We start from the raw sequence: 19,535 nt of genomic DNA, 5'->3' as shown, positions 1-19,535 counted from the left end.
CGCAGATCTAATTTCTAACACTGCCATGTTGGTTTAATATTCAATGCATCGTATCTGTGTGTGTGTGTGTGTGTGTGTGTGTGTGTGTGTGTGTGTGTATGTGGGGTGTCTGAGCTATGAAAAGAAAAGCTGTGTATTTTAAGAATCTGCGTGAGAGACAAGACAGTCTTTCGTGACACATTGTTCGTGCTCCTCTCTCTCGCTCTCCCTCTTTCCTCCCTCTGTCACCACCACCACACCCTGGCACTCCCAAAGGCTGCCATATTAGATGAGCAGTTTTTTGTAAGTTTCACTGGCTGGACGAGTAGAATCGATGACTGACATGGATTTGTGGATGGAGGGAAGAGGAATAAAGCAGGTCATTTAGCGTTAAACAGTCCAATCAGTTGTAACGCAGCAGCCGCTGCTCACCAATCACAGCCAGACGAGCATGTGAGGAGTGCGCAAATACGTTTTCACAGTAAAGAGCAGCACCTGTAGGAAATATTTTAATTTGTGAAATGAGACAAGTGGAATGTGTGCTTTGCAGTGTGAATGTATAACACAGCTGCTACAATGTGAAATAAAGCAGCATCTTTTCATTAAACTGGAGCTTTTTATCGAGGTGTGAAGATATTGGCTGTGGGCTGCTGCTGTAGTCGTACTTATTTATTTATTTATTTCTTGTGGTGAATGCAGCATTAAAGACAACTACTTGTGCTCCATTTTGACATCTTTTCATTTTAGTGTCAAACAAAATAAAGCAGACTGATCTTAATGTTTCATAGTGCACTTGAAATGTCAACTAGAGCGAGCTGATGAAGACTGAAATGGACAGATTTACTCAGTTTGGACGCAGCGTGATCTTGTCCACACTGCAGCTGCGTGTCTGTCCCAGCGAAGCACCCAAAGTGACACCTCTCATTCTGGATTTGGTTTGATAAAATGATGCCACTTCACTGATAGAGCGGACGTGATTTTGCTTTAGAAGTCAGGCGTACAGTAGAACATCATAATGCGCACGCTGTACTAACAACACGTCCCTGCAGAAGGTAGAAATGGGACAAATGTTTGCACATTATGGGGAATGCTTGTGTAAAAAGTGACAGAAGGACACACAGCACCTCCCATTGCCTTGTCAAATGCCATATACAAGCCACCATTTTAAGATTATAATTATGCTGTTAATTCTGTTGTTTATATTACACACATCTTAGTATTTGAGTATTATAACATGTACAGATTGCACATATTATACCAGTCAAATGTCAATCTTCTTATGATTTTGTGTTTGTCTTGTAAATATCTATTTAATTTAATCACGTACACACAGACCACCTTCAGGTATATAATGCAAACAGAATACAGAACATTTCTAAATATATATACATATATATATAAAAAAAATTCAGGTGGTTAGCCCCAATGCAAAACATCTCTGTACCCCTGACACAAGATCAAACTCAAGGGTATTGCAGTCCCATGGGATGTGTAGACTATAAACATGGAGGACAAGGGGGTACAATGTGTGTGATGGTGGATACTTTAATCCTTTAACCTTGTAGAACGTGCTCAAGAAGAAACCTTGTTGAATTAATTTGCTGTGCTGTTGATCTTGACCAATATGTTTTCTCATAATTAGCCTAGCCTTAGAAAACCATACTCACAATTATACAACTAATGTGAAAAGCCTGCTCAGTACTGATAGTGGTTTTGTATTCAGCCCCACGCTCCATGTTTGCCTCCATGTGTAAGAAGGACAGAGGCCGTGTGAGAAGGACAGGGCAGCAGTGTGACGCCTCACTTTCAGGCACCACGAGAGGTGCCTGTCGTGCCTGTGTCATTACAGTTACAGTTATTGTAGACTTACTGTAGACACACACGCACGCACACACACACTCTCAGTGGTGTAGAGTTACACCCTGCCACTGCAGTTTGCACTCTGTGAAGGGCAAGAGCAGCGTTCCTGACCTCCGCAAACACACAACACCTAGGCTGCTCATTACTCACAGCCGTTTTTAGCTACATGAAGGATTGGGAAGAGAAGAGATTATTGAAAATTATGCTGGATGTACCCTTGGAGCAGTTTATTTACTCTGAATATGAAGATTAATATTAATACAGCTGTGTTTGATGCATCTCCTGCTTTCCTGTAGAACCATGATACACTTTCATCTGCAAAACAGAGCAGCTGGGACGGGCCGAGCATGTGTGTTTGTGCGGTCTCTGGAGGACGCGTGTGTGTTAGTTTGTGTATTTTTCAGTGAATGAGTCAACATGTTTGTGTATAATAGAGGTGTATATATTAATATAATCAGACTGACTGAAGCTGTGCATGTGTGTATCGTAGATTGGTTAAGCATTGTTGTTATGTCAACTTAAACTTTTTTTATTCCGTATAAACAGAATATGATTAACATATTTTTTTGAAGATGTGAGAATAAAATATTCATACATGGTTACAAAGAGAGGAACATTTTTCCATTTCAGGTTCAGACTAGTTGAAGCTGCGCGCGGAGTTCAGCAGTGAATGTGTGTACAAACCGTGCCGGTTGTTTGCGATGATTGTGTGCATTGTCGTAGTAATAGGCTTCCCTCTGGGCTGACCACGAGCTTGAGGAGGACACGCTGAAGGAGACATGCAGGCCGTGCGCTCCGACTGAGTGATGAGGACAGCAGGAGAAAGAGTCAGCGCTGACACAGGTGCTTTAGACAGAGGCAGAAGGGAGGAGGTGACGGAAGAGACTGAAATAAAAACAAATAAGGAGAGCAGGAGGAGGAAGAGGAGGAGCGAGGGAACGAGGTGACGGGGAAGGTGGCGACCTAGAAGGACGGATAAATCTTCCCGGAGTGATGATTGTGTCTGATATCTGGATAGTCGAGGGAAACGGCTGTGTGTGTGTGTGTGTGTGTGTGTGTGTGTGTGTGTGTGTGTGTATACAAAGATGTTTTGTCCCTGTCAGTTTTACAGTGTTACAGTTGCCATTCGAGCGACTCATAATCAAGAGGAGCTTTGAGTTGACAGAAATGTACATGCTGTCATCTGGGCCGTTCCCATTTGAACAGTGTGCTCACAGCTGTGAGAGCAGAAACTTCAGAGCTTCTTTTGGATTCACCTCTCAGGCTACACACATGCAGTCCTCCTCATCTGATTGGTTGTTGGACACAGCCCGACAGGAGGATTAGAAAATTAGATCTGAAACGCTGGTCTGTCAAATAGACAGTATAATTAGTGGATGGAGCTAATGCCAAACTCGAGGCTTCAAAATGGGAGTCCGCAAACCAGTGGATGATGTCACATTGGCTCTGTCTACAGTCTGTGGCAGCGGTGGAAAACTTTTTCCTATCAAGGGCCCGTTCAATTTTTATAGGAGGGCCGCGCTTAACTACTGAACACATAGATCACACTAACCTCTGTGACGGCTGGGACTGCTTCTCTTTGATGAGGCGTCTGATGTCAGATGGTAGTGATGATGATGATGATGATGATGATGATGATGATGATGATAATGATGATGATGATGATGATGATACTCGCAGCAGGTTTTCCAGGTTTCTTTGGGGTCAGTCAGTCTGGAGCAGAACTGAGACTTTGACTCTCAGTAGCAGGTTGTTGCTTTGCAGCTCAGTGGTTTCATGTTATTGGCTGTCAGGCACGTCAGCTGGTTGGAGCTCATCCAGTTAAGCGTGTCAGTGTAATGAAGCTCGTTTTTAGCCTTTTTAATCAGTGTGTGCGTCCTCATAAACTAACTTAGACACACTGGTTTGTCTTACTTCACTTTACTTCAACAGAAAAATAATTGTCCGTCCAGTCGTCATGATGCATGTCGGCAATGATTCGTAACTGCTGCGTCTGTGTTGCGTTCAGGGACCACTCAGATGGGCATGTTAGTTTACTATTTTATGTTTTTTTTCTTTTATTGCAGAAAAAAATAATTGCTGTTTAGAGAGTTTTTTTGTGTTTCTAAGTTGCTCTGTATTTATGATTTGAGTCACTGGCCACATAGCACACAGAGCCAAGTTGTTCTCCACCCCTGTTCTATGGTCTGTCAGCCGCTTGGGACCAGACTGAAATATCTTAACAACTATTGGATGAATTTCCATCCAAGGCTTCCATTAAGCCTATGAAGTCTTTACCTCTGGTCCTCTGACTTTTCCTCTAGCACCACCGCGAGGTTGACATTTATGGTTTTTCATGAAATATCATCACAATCCTGAATGGACTGTCATGAAATTGGTTCCCTTCAGGATGAACTGTAATAACGCTGGCTTTGCCCTGACTAATTGTCTGGCACCATCAGCCAATCAAAATGTTTGTCCTATACTTTGGTTAATGAACAAATACATGTACCTGCAAACTAATGACACTCTCATCAACCTCAGCTGTACTCTGTTTCATACTGATTAGCACATGTTAGCACGCTGACAACCTAAACTATGATGGTGAACATGGTAAACTGGAAACATCAGCGTGTTAGCATATAGATGTTGGCTCAAAGCACCGCCTCAAAGAGCGGCTCGCATGGCTGTAGACTCTTTGCCTTGTCAAGAAAAAATACCAAACACTTTCAGACTCCAGCTTCTCAAATTACATTTAGTGCTTGTTTTCTTTTTTCATTGCAGTTTTCAGTAGGGTTAGGGCTTGACATCAGTAATACAGGAAGTAATTCAACAATTCTGATTCTTTTTTTTAGACTTAAAGAAGACACAATTTTTCATTTCCGTTATGTTCGTTTGTGCTTTGGATCACATGTCACTCTCTTCTAAAACAAACCTATGCCCTTTGTATTTCTGAATTTATTTGTGGTTGTGTATTATATGTAAGGGTGGAAATGGTAGGGTCGGGGGTGCCCTCTGCTCCATGTTATGTTTTGATGTAAAATGGCTGCTTTCCGTCGAGCGAAGGTTCTGCTGAGATTAGCAACGCTTGAGAAAAAAAGGGAAGGAGGAGGAAGGGTAAAGGAGGAAAAAAGGACGAGAGAGCAAGCATGGAGGAGCTGGAGTGGATAGAGTGTGAAAGAAGTAATCAAGTGTAGTTAGGCAGCAGCAAAAGGAGACAGACTGAGGTAGCAGGAAGGAGAGAACACTGTGAGAGGCTGCCAGATAAAAAAAAAGAAAAAAAAGTCCCACTTCTGTGAATTGTGCTGCAGAAAACACTGTTTCAAAAGTGTCAAGTTTTTGGTGTTTTTGTCAGGACCGCTGATGTGCATGTGTGCTTTGTGGTATGGTTTGTGTGTGTGTGTGTGTGTGTGTGTGTGTGTGTGTGTGTATGTGTGTATGTGTGTTCAGTACTTGTTTGAATGCTTTTTCTCATTGTTTCTATCCCTAACAATAAATCTCAGGTTCTGCCAAGTCTGGCTCCCACTGCTGTCAAGGATGAGAAGTTGTTACCATACCTGAATTCTTAGCAGCTTCTATTTTCCCTGTTCATGGACCTAAATGTCTGCATGTACACGCAGTCAAAGTCATTTCAGAGCTTCCTGGTGAACGGCCTCTTCGTGTGCATATTTTGCCTGTTACTTTGCAATGTATATGTATATGTGATGACTTGGTTTGCCACTGTTTTGTGTGAGTACCTTGTGCTGCCAGTAGGGGTCTCTGTCTCACCACTAACTCAGATGGCAGCAGTGGCCGGTGTGTTTGGCTACTGAGTGGATGTAACTGAGGCTAGTCCAGCAGTGAGTTGCTGTCAGTTAATGGTGGAAGTCACCACAATCACTAAAGCATGCTTTAAAGCGTGGGGACTCACTGTTTCATCTCTCTCTCTCTCTCTCTCTCTCTCTCTCTCTCTCTCTCTCTCTCTCCCTCTCTCTCTCCTCTGTCTCCTGTGAACCCTGTTTCCTTGACAACCAGGTGCAAGCAAGTAGACGTGCAGACAAGAACCATTTTCTTTTCTTTTTCTACATTCATGCACCGCCAGCCCCAGTGGTTATGATGTTGAATTAGAATTTTAATGTGTTTTGCTGACTGATCATAGAGCTCAGAATCGGTGAGTGGGAGAGCCCAGTGAGTGATAAAGCACAGGTGGATATGAGGGATGAGAATTAATGAATGAATAAAGAGGGGAGAAATGCAGAATGAAATTAATGACGAGTCAAATCAGTTGTAACTAATTAGACGCTGCTCATAACTTAATCACAGAGACACTCTAACAGTTTTTTTTAGCTGAGGTGTGTCTTTGCAGAATTGGAATCAGAGTCGACTTTATCGGCCAAGTATGTCAGCAAATACAAGGAATTTGACTCCAGCTCTGAGCAGAACTCAGTATACGTGAACACAGAGCAGAGAGGACGTTTACAGGACGATGAAGATACAGACAGACAGCTTAAGGAAGATATCAATCCAGGAAATGTAAGCAAGCTTAAACATATACGCTGACTGTTATACTGTATAAAGGCAAGAGCTGAACAATAAACTGTCTACAGGTGGGTTAATGTGCATGTATTGACAGTGTGTGTGCTGTATGTCGAGTCTGTTCAGTGTGCTCCACTTTGTTCATAATGTAACTCAAATCAATATCGAGTAAAAATCCCACTGAGAATATGAGAACCTTTGGACTGAGCATATGAAAATCTATATAAATTGTGGATTATAAAATATAAATATAATATCTCCAATCAGGCTCTGCATAATGATGTGTCCATGTTTTTTAGGTGCTGGTATTCTAAACACACATCAGTAGCACAAAACTAATCACCGTGCAGGAAAATGGACTAATAAACAATGTGAGCCCTGAATCACGACATCAGAATTAAAGGCCACTCCAGTGAAGTGTTGTAATGTACAGTTTGAGGATTTCCTTGAGACTTTTAAAGGAACTGGTCAGAATCAAAGCAACAGCGGTGGAGATATCCCGACTTTTAGCTCCTGATGTAACCTCCTGCCTGGTAAACACTGTTGAACGCATTTGAAACAAAAAAAAATGTAATGCAGGTAGTTTCTAAAATCCCAATCCCAGATTACCCAAGTGACATCATCGGGGTTATTTTCAGGGAAACATTATACAACTGTTTTTGTAACATGACGAATAACTGAAATGACTTTTGCCCCATCGCCAGCGTCACCAATATATTATAATACGTTTTCTTCATCTCAACAGTCACATGTGATTTAAGCAAGTGCGTCATAGCACCAAAAAATAGGTTAAGAATCACAAGTCAGACAACACTGATGATACCATGATAAAATATACTCCATATTCTTTGCTGTACGAAAGCACGGAAAGGTGTGTGAGACTCCAGTGAAGTGCATGCACTGTGAAATCCTACTGAGAGAGGAGGGACGAAACGGGCTGCCATTTATAAATAGAAAGAATCAGCACGCACAATGTCATGCCGGAGGAAAATGGGTCTCTTGAATTTGTGTTGAGTAAGCAGTGACTGGAGTTTTTATTAGGAGGAAATAGAGCGTTTAATTTCATGCTAATTCTTGGCATTAGTTCCAAATGTGATTTAAAAACTCCCTCTGAGTGCCTGAACTTTCATGTGCCTGTGCATGCGTGTGTGTGCGCGTGTGTGTTCGCGCATGCATGTGTGTGTGAGTGAGCAACAGAGAACAGGTGGCCTGAGCCCCCAGCAGTCCTCGTCTAAACCCTGCCTCTTCCTTCCTCCATCAGCTGATCGCTACGAGCCTCTCTGTCTCCTCCTCCTCCTCCTCCTCCTCCTCCCTCCGTCCTCATCACTTCTGTCTCGTTCTGTCTTTCTCTCTGATCAAAATCACCCATGTTTACCTCACCGACCCCTGCTCTCCCCTCTTTTTTTCTGCCTGTCCCTGTTTATCCATCTCCCTACCCTCTCTCTCTCTCTCTCTCCCTCTCCCTCTCTCTCTCTCTCTCTCTCTCTCTCCTTACCCCTCATCCCTGCTGTCTCTCGTCCCGGCTGCAGTTAGAGCAGACTGACTAGCAGAGTGCTGTTGTCCCCGGCGGAGGGCAGAGGGAGCAGCACAGGAATCTGATCAAGCCCTGCCGCACTCTGTGTCGACCACGACTCAGCCCTCTTTTCCACCTTCATCGCCCTCTCCTCCTATCACTCCTCCTCATCCTCTCTGCCTGTTTCTGTCTCTCTTTTTATGGGGGGTCTGTTTGAGGGATCTGATATGTTTAGCCTTCACCATGAACCCAACAGTGAAGATCCACCTTCAGAATGGGACCCACTTTAACACCTACATGTACCAGGTAGGGACTCAGCACCCAGTTTGTGGGTATTACCGGTGAAGGATTGTCTCCGGCTCAGATAGCTCTCTCTGTGGTCTCCACATGTCCTTGCCTGAGTATTGATTTCAGTGCTGATGGCTCTTTTCTAGGACTGAGATATGGCCTCCTCTCCACCTCTTCCTCCCCTCCTCCTCCCTCCTTTTCCCCACCATGCCTCAATCAAACTGCAAAGACTGATTAATGCTTCGCACTGATGCAAATTGCATATCGGTTTGGAAATGTGAACACGCCTCCTCCACTAAAGTGTTTCACTGGTTGATGTGGCTAGCAGCATGTTTTCAACTGCCAACTCTCCAAGAAAATAAAGGAGATAAATATCTGCTGTGCACTGATGGTCAATTGTCTTGCTTTGCTTTTTTTGTGACTGCTGTGCATGCTTGGTTTACCGCATGTTTATTACAGCATGCGTGCAAGAGGCAGACTCCACTGATGCACAACAAAAACTCTTTGTGTTTGTCCTTTCAGCCGAGCTGTAGAAGTATTCCCCTCTCTTCCTTCCTGTCTGTCTTTGTCCCTCCTTCTGGTGCATGTTTTGTTTTGATTTAATGAAGAAAACTGAGATACATGAATGGATGCTATTCTGGGCTCAGGCCTTCAATGGATGCAGAGGAGGAGGAGAGAAAGTTGGGAAACTTGAAGGGATTTGACACCTTTTGTTTGTTCAACCATGAGAAAGCACATTTTGAAAAAACAGAGAGATACATAATTGATGAGTCAGCTGTAAAAATGCTTTTGCTGCGTCAATCAACTTTATGGCCGATAATCAGGGTATTAAATGGCTTTTGATCTGCATGTTTTCACGGCGCTGGGTTATTGGCTTTTTGCCAGGTGTCATTTAAACCCCTTCAGAAGTGGTTAGACCTCTTCTAGATTCACTGCGTGGGATTTCACATAGAAATCCCCTTTTTTTTCCAATGTGTTCACAAAGGGATTTATGGAGTTGTATTTACGCACAGCATATTTGTTGTTGTGTTATCAGCGTTCCAGAAGTGAGTCCGGAGCTGGCACAGCCTCAGTCAGTCTTGGCGTGATCCCCAATATGCTTCACTTCGGCTGGTTTGCTCATGACTCACAGTGATTATGCAGAAGTCTAATTTGACAGCATCTGTCTCAGTCGTGAAGAAGAATTAAAAAAAAAACCAACATGCTACATTATTTACTCTCCGTGTTCTGCGTTCTGAAGGGAAGCTTTCGGGAAAGTTTTCAGCTGTTCCTCCGGAGCGCCCGTCGGGGTGGAGATCTGTCAAGTGCTGTCGTCAGCTGCTTCGCTCCCCACGTCTCAGGAGCTGTCACGCCGTCACACAGAGGGGACGTCTGCAGCTCCGTGCGTGCTTGTGTTTTAGCGTGGTCGGTGCGCCTTCGCTCGTCTGATGAAACGTTCATGCAAAGTTTGGATGCTGCTCAAACACTCGACTCTCCTAATGAGCCGTTGCCATGGTGACAGCCACCGTGTGCTGGGTGGTGTCATGGCAACTGATTACTCACTGCCTTCGTAGGGCCAACACCCAGGTAAGGTGTTGTGGCGCCATCGCAGTTTGTGTGCGTGTGGCGGCTAAGACTTGTCAGAGGAAGGTCGAGTCCTCCTCGCTGCTGTTTGCCACCTCAGTGTCTCTGCAGTGGTGAAGAGTTACAGAGCTGTGATATCTGAGTCTCCCAGGGGACTCGCTCATCCTCCAGCCCCCGACTCCGCATTCATCTTCAGTGTGGCACTCCTAAGTGAATTACCACGCTTTACATGGAAGTTAATTTAGTGTCTTTCGGTGCGCGCAAGTGAAAGGAGCTCAGTGATTATATACCGCCTCCGATGAGGTATCTCCTCCTCCCGTGCTCCTCCACAGTGATCTTTTCTGTGGGTTTACCGATGAAGCTTCAGTGATTTTTCCCTTTCATTTTGCATTGTGCCACGTTCCCACAGAATGGCTCAAATAAATACTTTATTCTTTGGTTTCTGGGTCTGAAGGTCTGAACTTTTCTGTGTCATGATTCTTGAATGATTGAAGGAAAAACAGCTTCAGTAATTCTAGTGACCGCCCTTTAAATGCACCAAAATATAACTTTGTTCAGAGGCTGTTCCTGTTTTCAGAGAGGCCAAGTGCAGTCTGAGTGCTGGTGATGTGCACTTGGCCTGGAAGCATCCTCAGATTAGCATAAATGGTATCGCGTACCACCACCCTACCCTGTGAATCATGCGACGTGTGAATGAGTTAAGAGTCATGTTTGCAGTTTCCATCTCTTTCCGGTCTTGCTTAGTCACATACTTTCCTCTTTTTCCTCTCCTCTCACCAACTGACGCCCGCAGAGACGATGCCCTCCCTCGCTGTTCTCATCGATTTATATTTGTTTTGGCTCCAGTCTCTTGTCTTGTTAATCTGCCCACACGAAGCAGAAGGTGCCTTAAAGTTAGAGGCTGTTTGTTGTTCAGTGCATTAATGCTTTTAAAGGTATGCTGCTGCGTCTGTAATCTTCAGTACGTTTCTGGAGTTGTTTGTCAATGGAGTGTGGTATTATACAATCCTGTAACGCCCTTTTTGCCTTGTCTAAATCTACTTTTGCAAGTGCTTCTCTGTTTTTCCCCGAATGACCTTCAGCAGCCTGCAGAGAACAGACGTGAACTTGTTCCGCTGTGCTGAGAGTTATACTGTGCGTGTTGGCAGAGAGAGCAGCTTTGAAAGCTATATTGTGGTAAGAGGAAGAGACTTTTAGAAAGGAGAAAAGTAGAAAAACACAACAGATGCAGTGCAGTGTAGTTAACTCCTGGTAAACAGTATTTAGTCAGGAAAAACAGAAAAACAGGTAGCAAAGAAACGAGATCCAACTCTGGTTTGTTAGTACAGTAGCATTAAAGTGTCATCAGGTGGCTTTTTATGCCCAAACACCTCATAGATTCATCCTCCACATCTTCATTCATTCACTGAATCTCTCAGTCAGTTTAGCTGTCCTGAGTTGTTTTGCTCCAAGCTTCTCTTTTGAGTGACATTTTGTGTCCTGGCTTCTTCATCTGTTTGCCTGTAGAGCCTCTGTGCTGCAGGAACAAACACCGGTTTGGACACTGCAGGTCATGTGGTCACTTGTCAGCTGAGTAGTTTTGGCATGGACTCTCTCTCTTTTCTGTTGTAAGTCTGTGTCTGAGAGGCCTGTCTCATAAAAGAAGCTACGATCACAGCTTTTTTTAGCAGCACTTTGAACTGGAGAGGGATTCTGTCATTGATATATTCATGTGATTATTGTCAGGGTGCCGCACCAGAAGAAATAAGAGGCAAGACACACAACAAAACCCAGCCAGTCAGGTGAGACGTTAAAGTCCTTTGTAATGAATCCCTTATAAAGTGTAAAGGCTGTCCTTCCAGGTTCAGTATTTACTCGCTGGTAACAAGAGTCAGTCAGTCCTGGGATCTGGTTGAGTTAACTTTGAGAATAGATGTGAAATAATGAAGCAGCTTCTATAAGATGCAATTAGAGGAGATTTAGGAAATCTCTTGAATACTGTTGCAGTGGGCTGATGGAAGAAGGACCAGTGTTCTCAAAATACTTACAGTCACTCAGTTTCCTCAACCGCAGCTTTACTGCTGAATAACAAACAAAGTAACTGACATACCAAGAAATGATCATTTGACACACTCAGAGAGACACACACAAATTCATGCTCACTAATTTGCATCAGACAGTATTGTTGAACTAAAATGTGGGTTTATGCTCAATATAGTAAGTGTTTGTACTCCAAGTGTAAAATACATGCAGCACTGGATGAGGGTGCTTCTTGAAATTCCCACAAGGAAATGGAAAATGTACGACGTTGAAGCAGCTACACTACTAAAAAATCCCACAATGCAGTGCTTCTGATTATAGCACAGACCACACTGCTCGTATTCTTCATCATGTAGGTAACAGTCATTGAGGGGGCGTTTTCAGACACAGTTCAAGTGTGTGTTGTAGGTTGCCTCTCCACAGTGCTGACCTCTGAGCACATTACAAACATAAACACATGGGTGCGCGCGCACACACACACACACACACACACAGACTACACACACAGACAGAATAAGCACACTCTCAATAAACCTTATATTTTTTGGATTGCATATGTGTGAGAGAGACTTTTTTTTTATCCGACTGCACTCCAATCTCTCTCCCTCTCTCTGTACACACACGCGCACACACATGAACACATACACACACACACACACAGCATTTTTTTCATCCTTTAATCCCAAACTGCTTAAGGAAGCGAAGGGGAGAAATCCCTTTACAATGTCTGGGCTCAGCAGTGTTTGGTAACCACTTGCTATCTCACATTGTGGATGGAGGCAGAGGAACAGCGTGCCTCCAGACGCCCAGAACCTTCTCTGTGCTCTGTATGATATGCTCTCTGACAGATGTCGAGGTTGTGTTGTCAAAGAGCTGCGTCTGTATCTGACTGTTGTGTGAAGTTGAATAAACATCCTGGGATTTTTTGCATGGTTTTGGGGGTTTAGGATTGTATAGCGCACACTGTGATAGCATGTGTGTGTGTGTGTGTGTGTGTGTGTGTGTGTGTGGAAATGCAGAAGCTTCCAGAGGGAAGGCGTTAGACAGACCTTCATGAGAAATTAAAAGGGAATGTTTTTTTGTCTAGACAGTGATGTGTTATATTTTATATATAACACTTCTCTGCTCTGTTATATAATACTCCTAACAAAGGTTATGTATTCATACCTTTATCTATTCTTAGTTATTTGTCATTTTTGTCTTTTTTTTTTTTTTTTTTGGAGTATCGAAGCGGTTTGTGGGAAGATGCAGAGAGCTTCTAAAAGGCAGAGGGATGAAGGGATGAGGAGATGAAGAAGAGAGCAAGAGGTGGCGTGTTGAGCCTTTTTGCCACGATTGAAAGAGACAGTGAGCTCTAACATCTGTTGGTGGATTTGGGCTGAGCTCCTGTCTATTGGTGCGCCCCTGTGGAATAAGGGAAAGTAAAATGAACACGCTGACCCATTTTCCCCTTTCCTCCCTCTGCTCCTTCCCTCTCTCTCTTCCCTCTCCAGTCGCTCCGTCACATTCCACTTATTTGCTTGCAGCGTGATGTGCAGGGTTAATAGAAACCCCGATCATTTTGTGTGTCCGTGTGTGTAAGTGTGTGTTTGTCTAAGATCTGTTGTTCCTGCTGCTCCTGTTTTTTTTATTCCATTTATTGTCAGTGGTGGAATGTAACTAAGTACATGTACACAATTACTTTACTTCAGTACAATTTTGAGGTATTTCGACTTTTCTGAAGAATTTCCATTTTATGCACCTTTACGCCTCTACTCCACAATTTTTCAGAGGCAAAGGATGGACCTGAGTACTTCTTACACCTCTGGGTAAAACACCACAGTTTACAGGACAAACATTAAAAGCACAGGGCAAATTATGTGCGATGACCTCTAATTTGTCAGACTTGATTTCAGGCTGGTTGTTGAATATCATGCAGGGCTTCAGACAAAACAGGCCTCTAGGGGCCAGCCCATGGGGTCAGGAGGCCCTAAAGCCAGAGAGTCTCAGATTACAGTTATTCTTTCTATTCTAAGTCAGATGGGCCTGTCGTGTAGTAGGGATGTCCACTTGATCCTCTAATATTCAGTTTCTGCCAATATTGAGTTTGATTTCTTCTTATTAAGTACACCGTGCAAACTGGCACACTTGTCTGCATTAGTCTGTGCAGTCTGTGTGCCCTACTTTCCAGATAGGCAAGAAGGGAATATTCATAACATACCCACGTCTGGATCGGCACACCCAGCTTGATGTTGTAGACCAGCAAAAACAGGAGATTCTCTCAAGACCACATGTTATTGGCAGTTTGGCTGTATTATCAGCAGTTATCCACAATGTGTCTTACACGGTATCTGATCCTAAAACTTATGGTTACTGACAGACTTACTTCCAGCTGAGGTTGGCCAGTCACAGACCTGTGCCAGGTGTGTTGACAGGTGCATCACTGTCCTGACATTTTCAACCAGACCTGCACATTATGCACATTATCATCTTCACCATAGCAACAAAGTTGCCCGAACGTTCAGCTTTTCCTTCATCAGCCAGAGTTTGGTCATTGAGACTGAGAGTGCAGTGTCATGGCTGCAAGGAGTACCAGGGCTCTAAAAACTGTGTGTGTGTGTGTGTGTGTGTGTGTGTGTGTGTGTGTGTGTGTGTTTGAGACAAGCAGAGAGAGCATGAGCCTCTGGGTATTGTTTTGGAATAAAGCCAACCTTCAGGAAATGCCAACAAAGCACCAAACGACACTAAAACAACATGCCCCCCCCCACACACACACACACACACACACACACACACACACACACACACACACACTCGTACACACACATACACACACATACACATGCACACATACAGCTGTACACACTCTAGCCACTCCAGTGTGCTCAATCCACAGAAAATGTTAGAAATCACCTTCTAGCAGAAGGTGTGTGAGCCTCTGGCTCTCTCTGTGTGTGTGTGTGTGTGTGTGTGTGTGTGTGTGTGTGTGTGTGTGTGTGTGTGTGCGTGTGCGTGCACGCGCACTTTAACAGCAGCTTCTTCTCTTGTGTAAATCAAATCTAATTGATGGCAGACATCATAACAGAAAACCATATTGTAAGTGGATTAAACATGAGGCTGGGAGACTGGGAAATGCCCTCTGACATAAGAATTGACTGCTAAATAGCAGTAAGACAAATTGTGAAATAGTAGTCGTTCAAGAAGGACAAAAGCAGGGAGTGATATTTCACCACTTTTCTTCTACTGATCTGAAGAGGCTGTGAGAGGGTCAGTTTACACTGCTATAATTTATCCAAGCAGGACAGAATGTGGAGACCCTGTAATCCCAGAGCAGAGCAGGTGAAGCTTATCGTTTTCAAAAAGCTTTAAACGTAAAACATGCAGTACTGGATGGTTAGGGTATAACCTAGTGCATCAGGTTGACCTCTGTCAGACAGTCAGGGACAGTGTGTTTGTCACAGAAAAACCTGCTATCACATTTTAAAATACTCTATCATGTGTTTGTAGCCAACCATTTTAAGATCACTTGCTTTCTGGAAAAACTGTGTCTTAATCTCTTCACAGATCTTTGACCGCTGTGTTTTTAAAGGAATAGTTCACACAAAAATGAAAAACTGCATCCAGGTGAAATGCCATTAAAGTTTATATACTGTAAAAACCAAACACACAGCAGAATAGTGCTGCAGCTCCATCGCATCGCTCTCTCAAACTATTAAAGTTAATGGAGCCATCTCTTTACAGCTCCAAAAGAGCATAAAATGTCCATCAAATTTGCAATACGTGGTTGCTTGTGGAGCTGTGTAAAGGTGGTGCTGCCATCTTGAATATTGTGAGAGACGGCTGTGATGAAACTACATGACGTAGCACACTGAAGAAGTCAGAGGCCGCTTTTTTTTTCTGAAAAGTCATTTCCATGTAACAGGCACAGATATATTTTTGAAGATTCTGTAACCTCTGGACAGAGCCAGGCTAGCTTGTTTCCAGCTTGTATGCTAACCTTAGCTAACCGGCTGCTGGCTTTAGCTCCATGACATGGGGATGTGTAGACAAAGACTTGTGATGTTGTGGTGTGGAGTAGAACTAAACCTTTAAATGTTAGGACAGATGTCCTTATTCCATAACACCTCAAAGCTTATTTCATGTATTCATCCCACTCAGCGACCATGTTGCAGCATCAAAATTCCAATATGATTTAACAAAGAGGTCAATAGTAAAGCAGAGTTGCATCTGTACTGTATGCTGTGCAATGCTGTTTGTACAAAATGACTGATTGCTAAACTGAAAGTTGCTTCAAACATGCCAGTTCTGACAGGCTGAGTGGATCCCGACCGATCGGGAACCATTGTGGTCCAACTTCAAGTCGCTCAACTGTCAACTTTCTCAAATGTGGCTTTAAAGGACGTCTAGAGTGCCGCAAGTGCTTAAAAGCTTCAGAGAAGTGCGCGGCCATCTGTCGACGTTGACGAGTGTGAAGAATGAACATCAATAAATCTCTCTTGTGAAATGCACTTTTCTCACACAGCTAAGAATTCATTTTGAGTAATCAATAATCTATTCTCCGTCTAATGATGAAAGTCCTTGTATCGTCACTGAGAGCTGGATTTTATGGATGTGCTTGATTGTCAGAGTGAGATGACACTGTTTTCACTTAATTGTATTTGCTTTTTGGGGCAATATAATGACATTTTACAACTGTTCCTAATGTTTTCTGATTCCATCAAAATATTCAGACGTTCTTTTCAACCCATTTTCAGTTTATGCAGACATGAAGGAAACTCCATTTGTTAGCAGTGGGAAAACAGCCGCAGACAGTTGATGTACACCAATGTTTTCTACTCTGGTTACATCAGTCTAATGGATTTGGCACATTCTTGTCCCATTACAGCTGGACTATTGTCTTTTAATCACAGTTTATACACTGTGGATGCATCTCAGCACCAGTAGTCCAAATCCTGACCTTTTTTATTTCACTTTTTGATTTTGACACTTCTGATTAGACACAATGCCATTAGGCACAAATCCACTTCTTTGTTCATGTCTCCCAAAAACCCAGAGGCAGGCACTGTGGTGGGCAGAGTGGCACAGCTGAGGCTGTGTTTATGCAGAGCAGATAACGCAGTGCCATTTCAGTCATTTCCACCCGCTCAGACCACCTCTTATCGCGGGTGCACAGAAAGAATTTCCCAGACAGCATCCCTCGGACAACAAGTTTCCCTTTGAGGAGATACCAGCCTGAACTGCCCATTATTTAAGCCTGCACTGACATCACCTGCCTATAAAGTAGCCCTCCTACAGGTAGCGGTGTGCTCGTCCTGTGCTGCTCTGCACCAGATGTGTGCTTGCATCACCAAAATTGCAAAAACTGGCCAACCACACCCATGTGTGTGCTCAGTCCTACAGAAGCAGAGCTCATTATGTTGATCAGTGATACAGTATTAACCTCTGCATGTGTGTGTGTGTGTGTGTGTGTTGTGTAGGAGTTTGCCACCCTGACGAAGGAGCTGAACATATGCCGGGAGCAGCTGCTGGAGAAAGAAGAAGAAATATCTGAGCTGAAAGCTGAAAGGAACAACACCAGGGTACGCGTGTGTGTGTATGTGTGTGTCTAAGTGCAAGTGCGTGGTGATGCTGATGAAAACAAACAATGCTTCTAAGCTTTAAATTAGTATTCTCTTTGGTCGTGCATGCATTCATCTGTGCGTGCACGTGGGTGTGTGGGTGTGCTGTAGCTGCTGCTGGAGCACCTGGAGTGTCTGGTGTCTCGTCACGAACGCAGTCTGAGGATGACAGTGGTGAAGAGACAGGCACCCCCACCATCTGGAGTCTCCAGTGAGGTGGAGGTCCTCAAAGCCCTGAAGTCTCTGTTTGAACACCACAAGGCTCTGGATGAAAAGGTGGACACACGCACACATACACACACACATAAAACTGTGGTCTGTTCTGACAAAGAAATGCAGATGAAACAGTTTCATCACAACATGGTATTTCCACCTGTCACACAAACCACTCCTGTCGGTCCTTCATCACTACTTAATTCTGATCCAATCAGTTTCGCTGATTGTTTTCTGGTCGTTAAGCTGTTAATGAACTGCACGCTTCAGAGTTTCAGAGTAAAACTTCTCCATTACAGGGAGGACATTGTTGCTGAAAGGCTTTTAATGTGAAACAGATGGGAGAAGTTTGCATTAACAGCAAACAGTTGCAACGTCAAATTAAGATGAAAGAAAATGGAGGCAGATGGAAAAACAGGGAGAAATTCCTAATAAGATAATATATTTTTATAACAGAGGAAACAGTGACACTGCTTCTTTGTTCAGTTGAGAAAAATAAAGCTCCCCAGCCACTATTTAAGAATTTCCTGTACAAAATGCTATATACTAAAAACCTGAATTGTGAGACCAAACAAATCTCTCTGTTTCCAGGTTAAATGCTTTGTGTTTCTATATTAGATTCACTGTGTCCTCATGTGTCTGGACTTTGTCTTGATGTGTGTGTTCTTGGTGTGTTTGTCAGGTACGTGAGAGGCTTCGGGTGGCTCTGGAGAGGGTGGCCACCCTGGAGGGACAGCTAGCATCTACCACACAAGAGGTGAGGTGTGTGAATGTGTGTGAGCGTGTGCATCTGCGTGTGTATGTGTGTGTGTGTGTGTGTGTGTGTGTGTGTGAGCGTGCGTGCGTGTGTTTCTATATGTGGTTATTGGTAAGTGAAACATCTGTTCAGTCCCTAGCAGACATCTGTTGAAGCCTCCAGTCTGATCTGATATATGCTTCAAGTGTCACGCTGGGTGAGAGGCTCTGTCTTCTCAGCCCTGTGCTTCATACACACACACACACACACACACACACACACACACACACACACACACACACACACAAACCCGCCCTCTGCACTCATCTATTTAACAATGTCATTAAAGAAATCATTGTTAAGATAAAATTATACTAAATATTCATAGCAGGCTCAGTAAAAGCAGAATCCCAGTGGGTTATATAAGATTTAAAGTCAAAGCTTGCTAAGTTGTTCTGATCACACAGTTTTATAACAGAAGCAGACCTTCCCTCCTCTGTTCGGAGCATAATTCGTATTTGTAGTTATGTAAAATATGGTAGAGCATGTTGTCTGAAGCGTGCTGGCAGCCTGAGAGCCAGGCATCCCTTTGGGAGGCTAAGTTTTGTTCTTGGATTCACTGAGGGAAAAGAAAAGATAGTAAATGTGTGAGTTTGCTCATTGTTCTTTTTCTTTTTCCTTTTTTTTCTTCTTTTTTTTTTTTAATCTACATTTCAGTTGAACATGGTGAGACAAAGGAAGGACGGTGACTCAGTGGAGCGAACAGATGGATCCAAACCTACATGGAAGGTCTTCCTGGCTGTGTGATTGTTTTTCTGCTCTGTGCTTTATCTTATGTCTGCCTATAGTATCAGTCTGTCTGGCTGTTGGTCACATCTTTGTATCTTATTTCTGTTTTTTTTTTTCTACACATTCACACTTTTACACACACACATACACACACCCAAGACTGGTTAATGGAGCTGAATATAGCATGACTCCTCCTTTACCTTTCTGATGATTCTGATAACATCCAAACTCTTGCTCTCTATTCGCGCCCTGTCCTCCACGGTTTGAGGCCGACCCTGAAATGAGCACACATTATGTAACTGCGTCTGGGTTCATCCACAGGGAGGAACAAACCTCCCCGCGATTAAACAGCAGAGCCTATTTGTATCTGGATGGAAATCGTCAGCCTCTATACGGGCCTGGGCAACCGAAGAGGAGCAGCACAAGATCTTATTACTTTGGCTCCTATTTCTTTGCCGTAAGGATAAACATAGCCGAAATAAGT

General features: G+C 43.5%; 1 protein-coding gene across 7 annotated transcripts in view; it reads left to right on the top strand.

The window, feature by feature from the left end:
* The window catches only part of ppfia4 (PTPRF interacting protein alpha 4), a 55,259-nt gene that overhangs the window by 20,191 nt on the left and 15,533 nt on the right, over positions 1–19,535 (top strand). For 5 of the 7 annotated variants that reach the window (XR_013078439.1, XM_076755229.1, XM_076755220.1 and 2 more), the window contains 4 exons: positions 17,173–17,274; positions 17,425–17,589; positions 18,209–18,283; positions 18,980–19,051. Coding sequence is in view for 6 of the 7 variants with exons in the window: in XM_076755229.1 (XP_076611344.1) it covers positions 17,173–17,274; positions 17,425–17,589; positions 18,209–18,283; positions 18,980–19,051 (414 nt within the window). In the remaining variant the exon portion in view is untranslated. Of the gene's footprint in view, positions 1–7,441; positions 8,153–17,172; positions 17,275–17,424; positions 17,590–18,208; positions 18,284–18,979; positions 19,066–19,535 lie in introns of those variants that run through there. The other 2 variants (XM_076755245.1, XM_076755263.1) reach the window with 2 other exon arrangements.

The sequence above is a fragment of the Chaetodon auriga genome, chromosome 2 (genome assembly GCF_051107435.1).
Source record: "Chaetodon auriga isolate fChaAug3 chromosome 2, fChaAug3.hap1, whole genome shotgun sequence".
Classification (NCBI taxonomy): domain Eukaryota; kingdom Metazoa; phylum Chordata; class Actinopteri; order Chaetodontiformes; family Chaetodontidae; genus Chaetodon; species Chaetodon auriga.
Note: the sequence above shows the minus strand (reverse complement) of the source record. Positions and strands in the feature narration are given on the sequence as shown.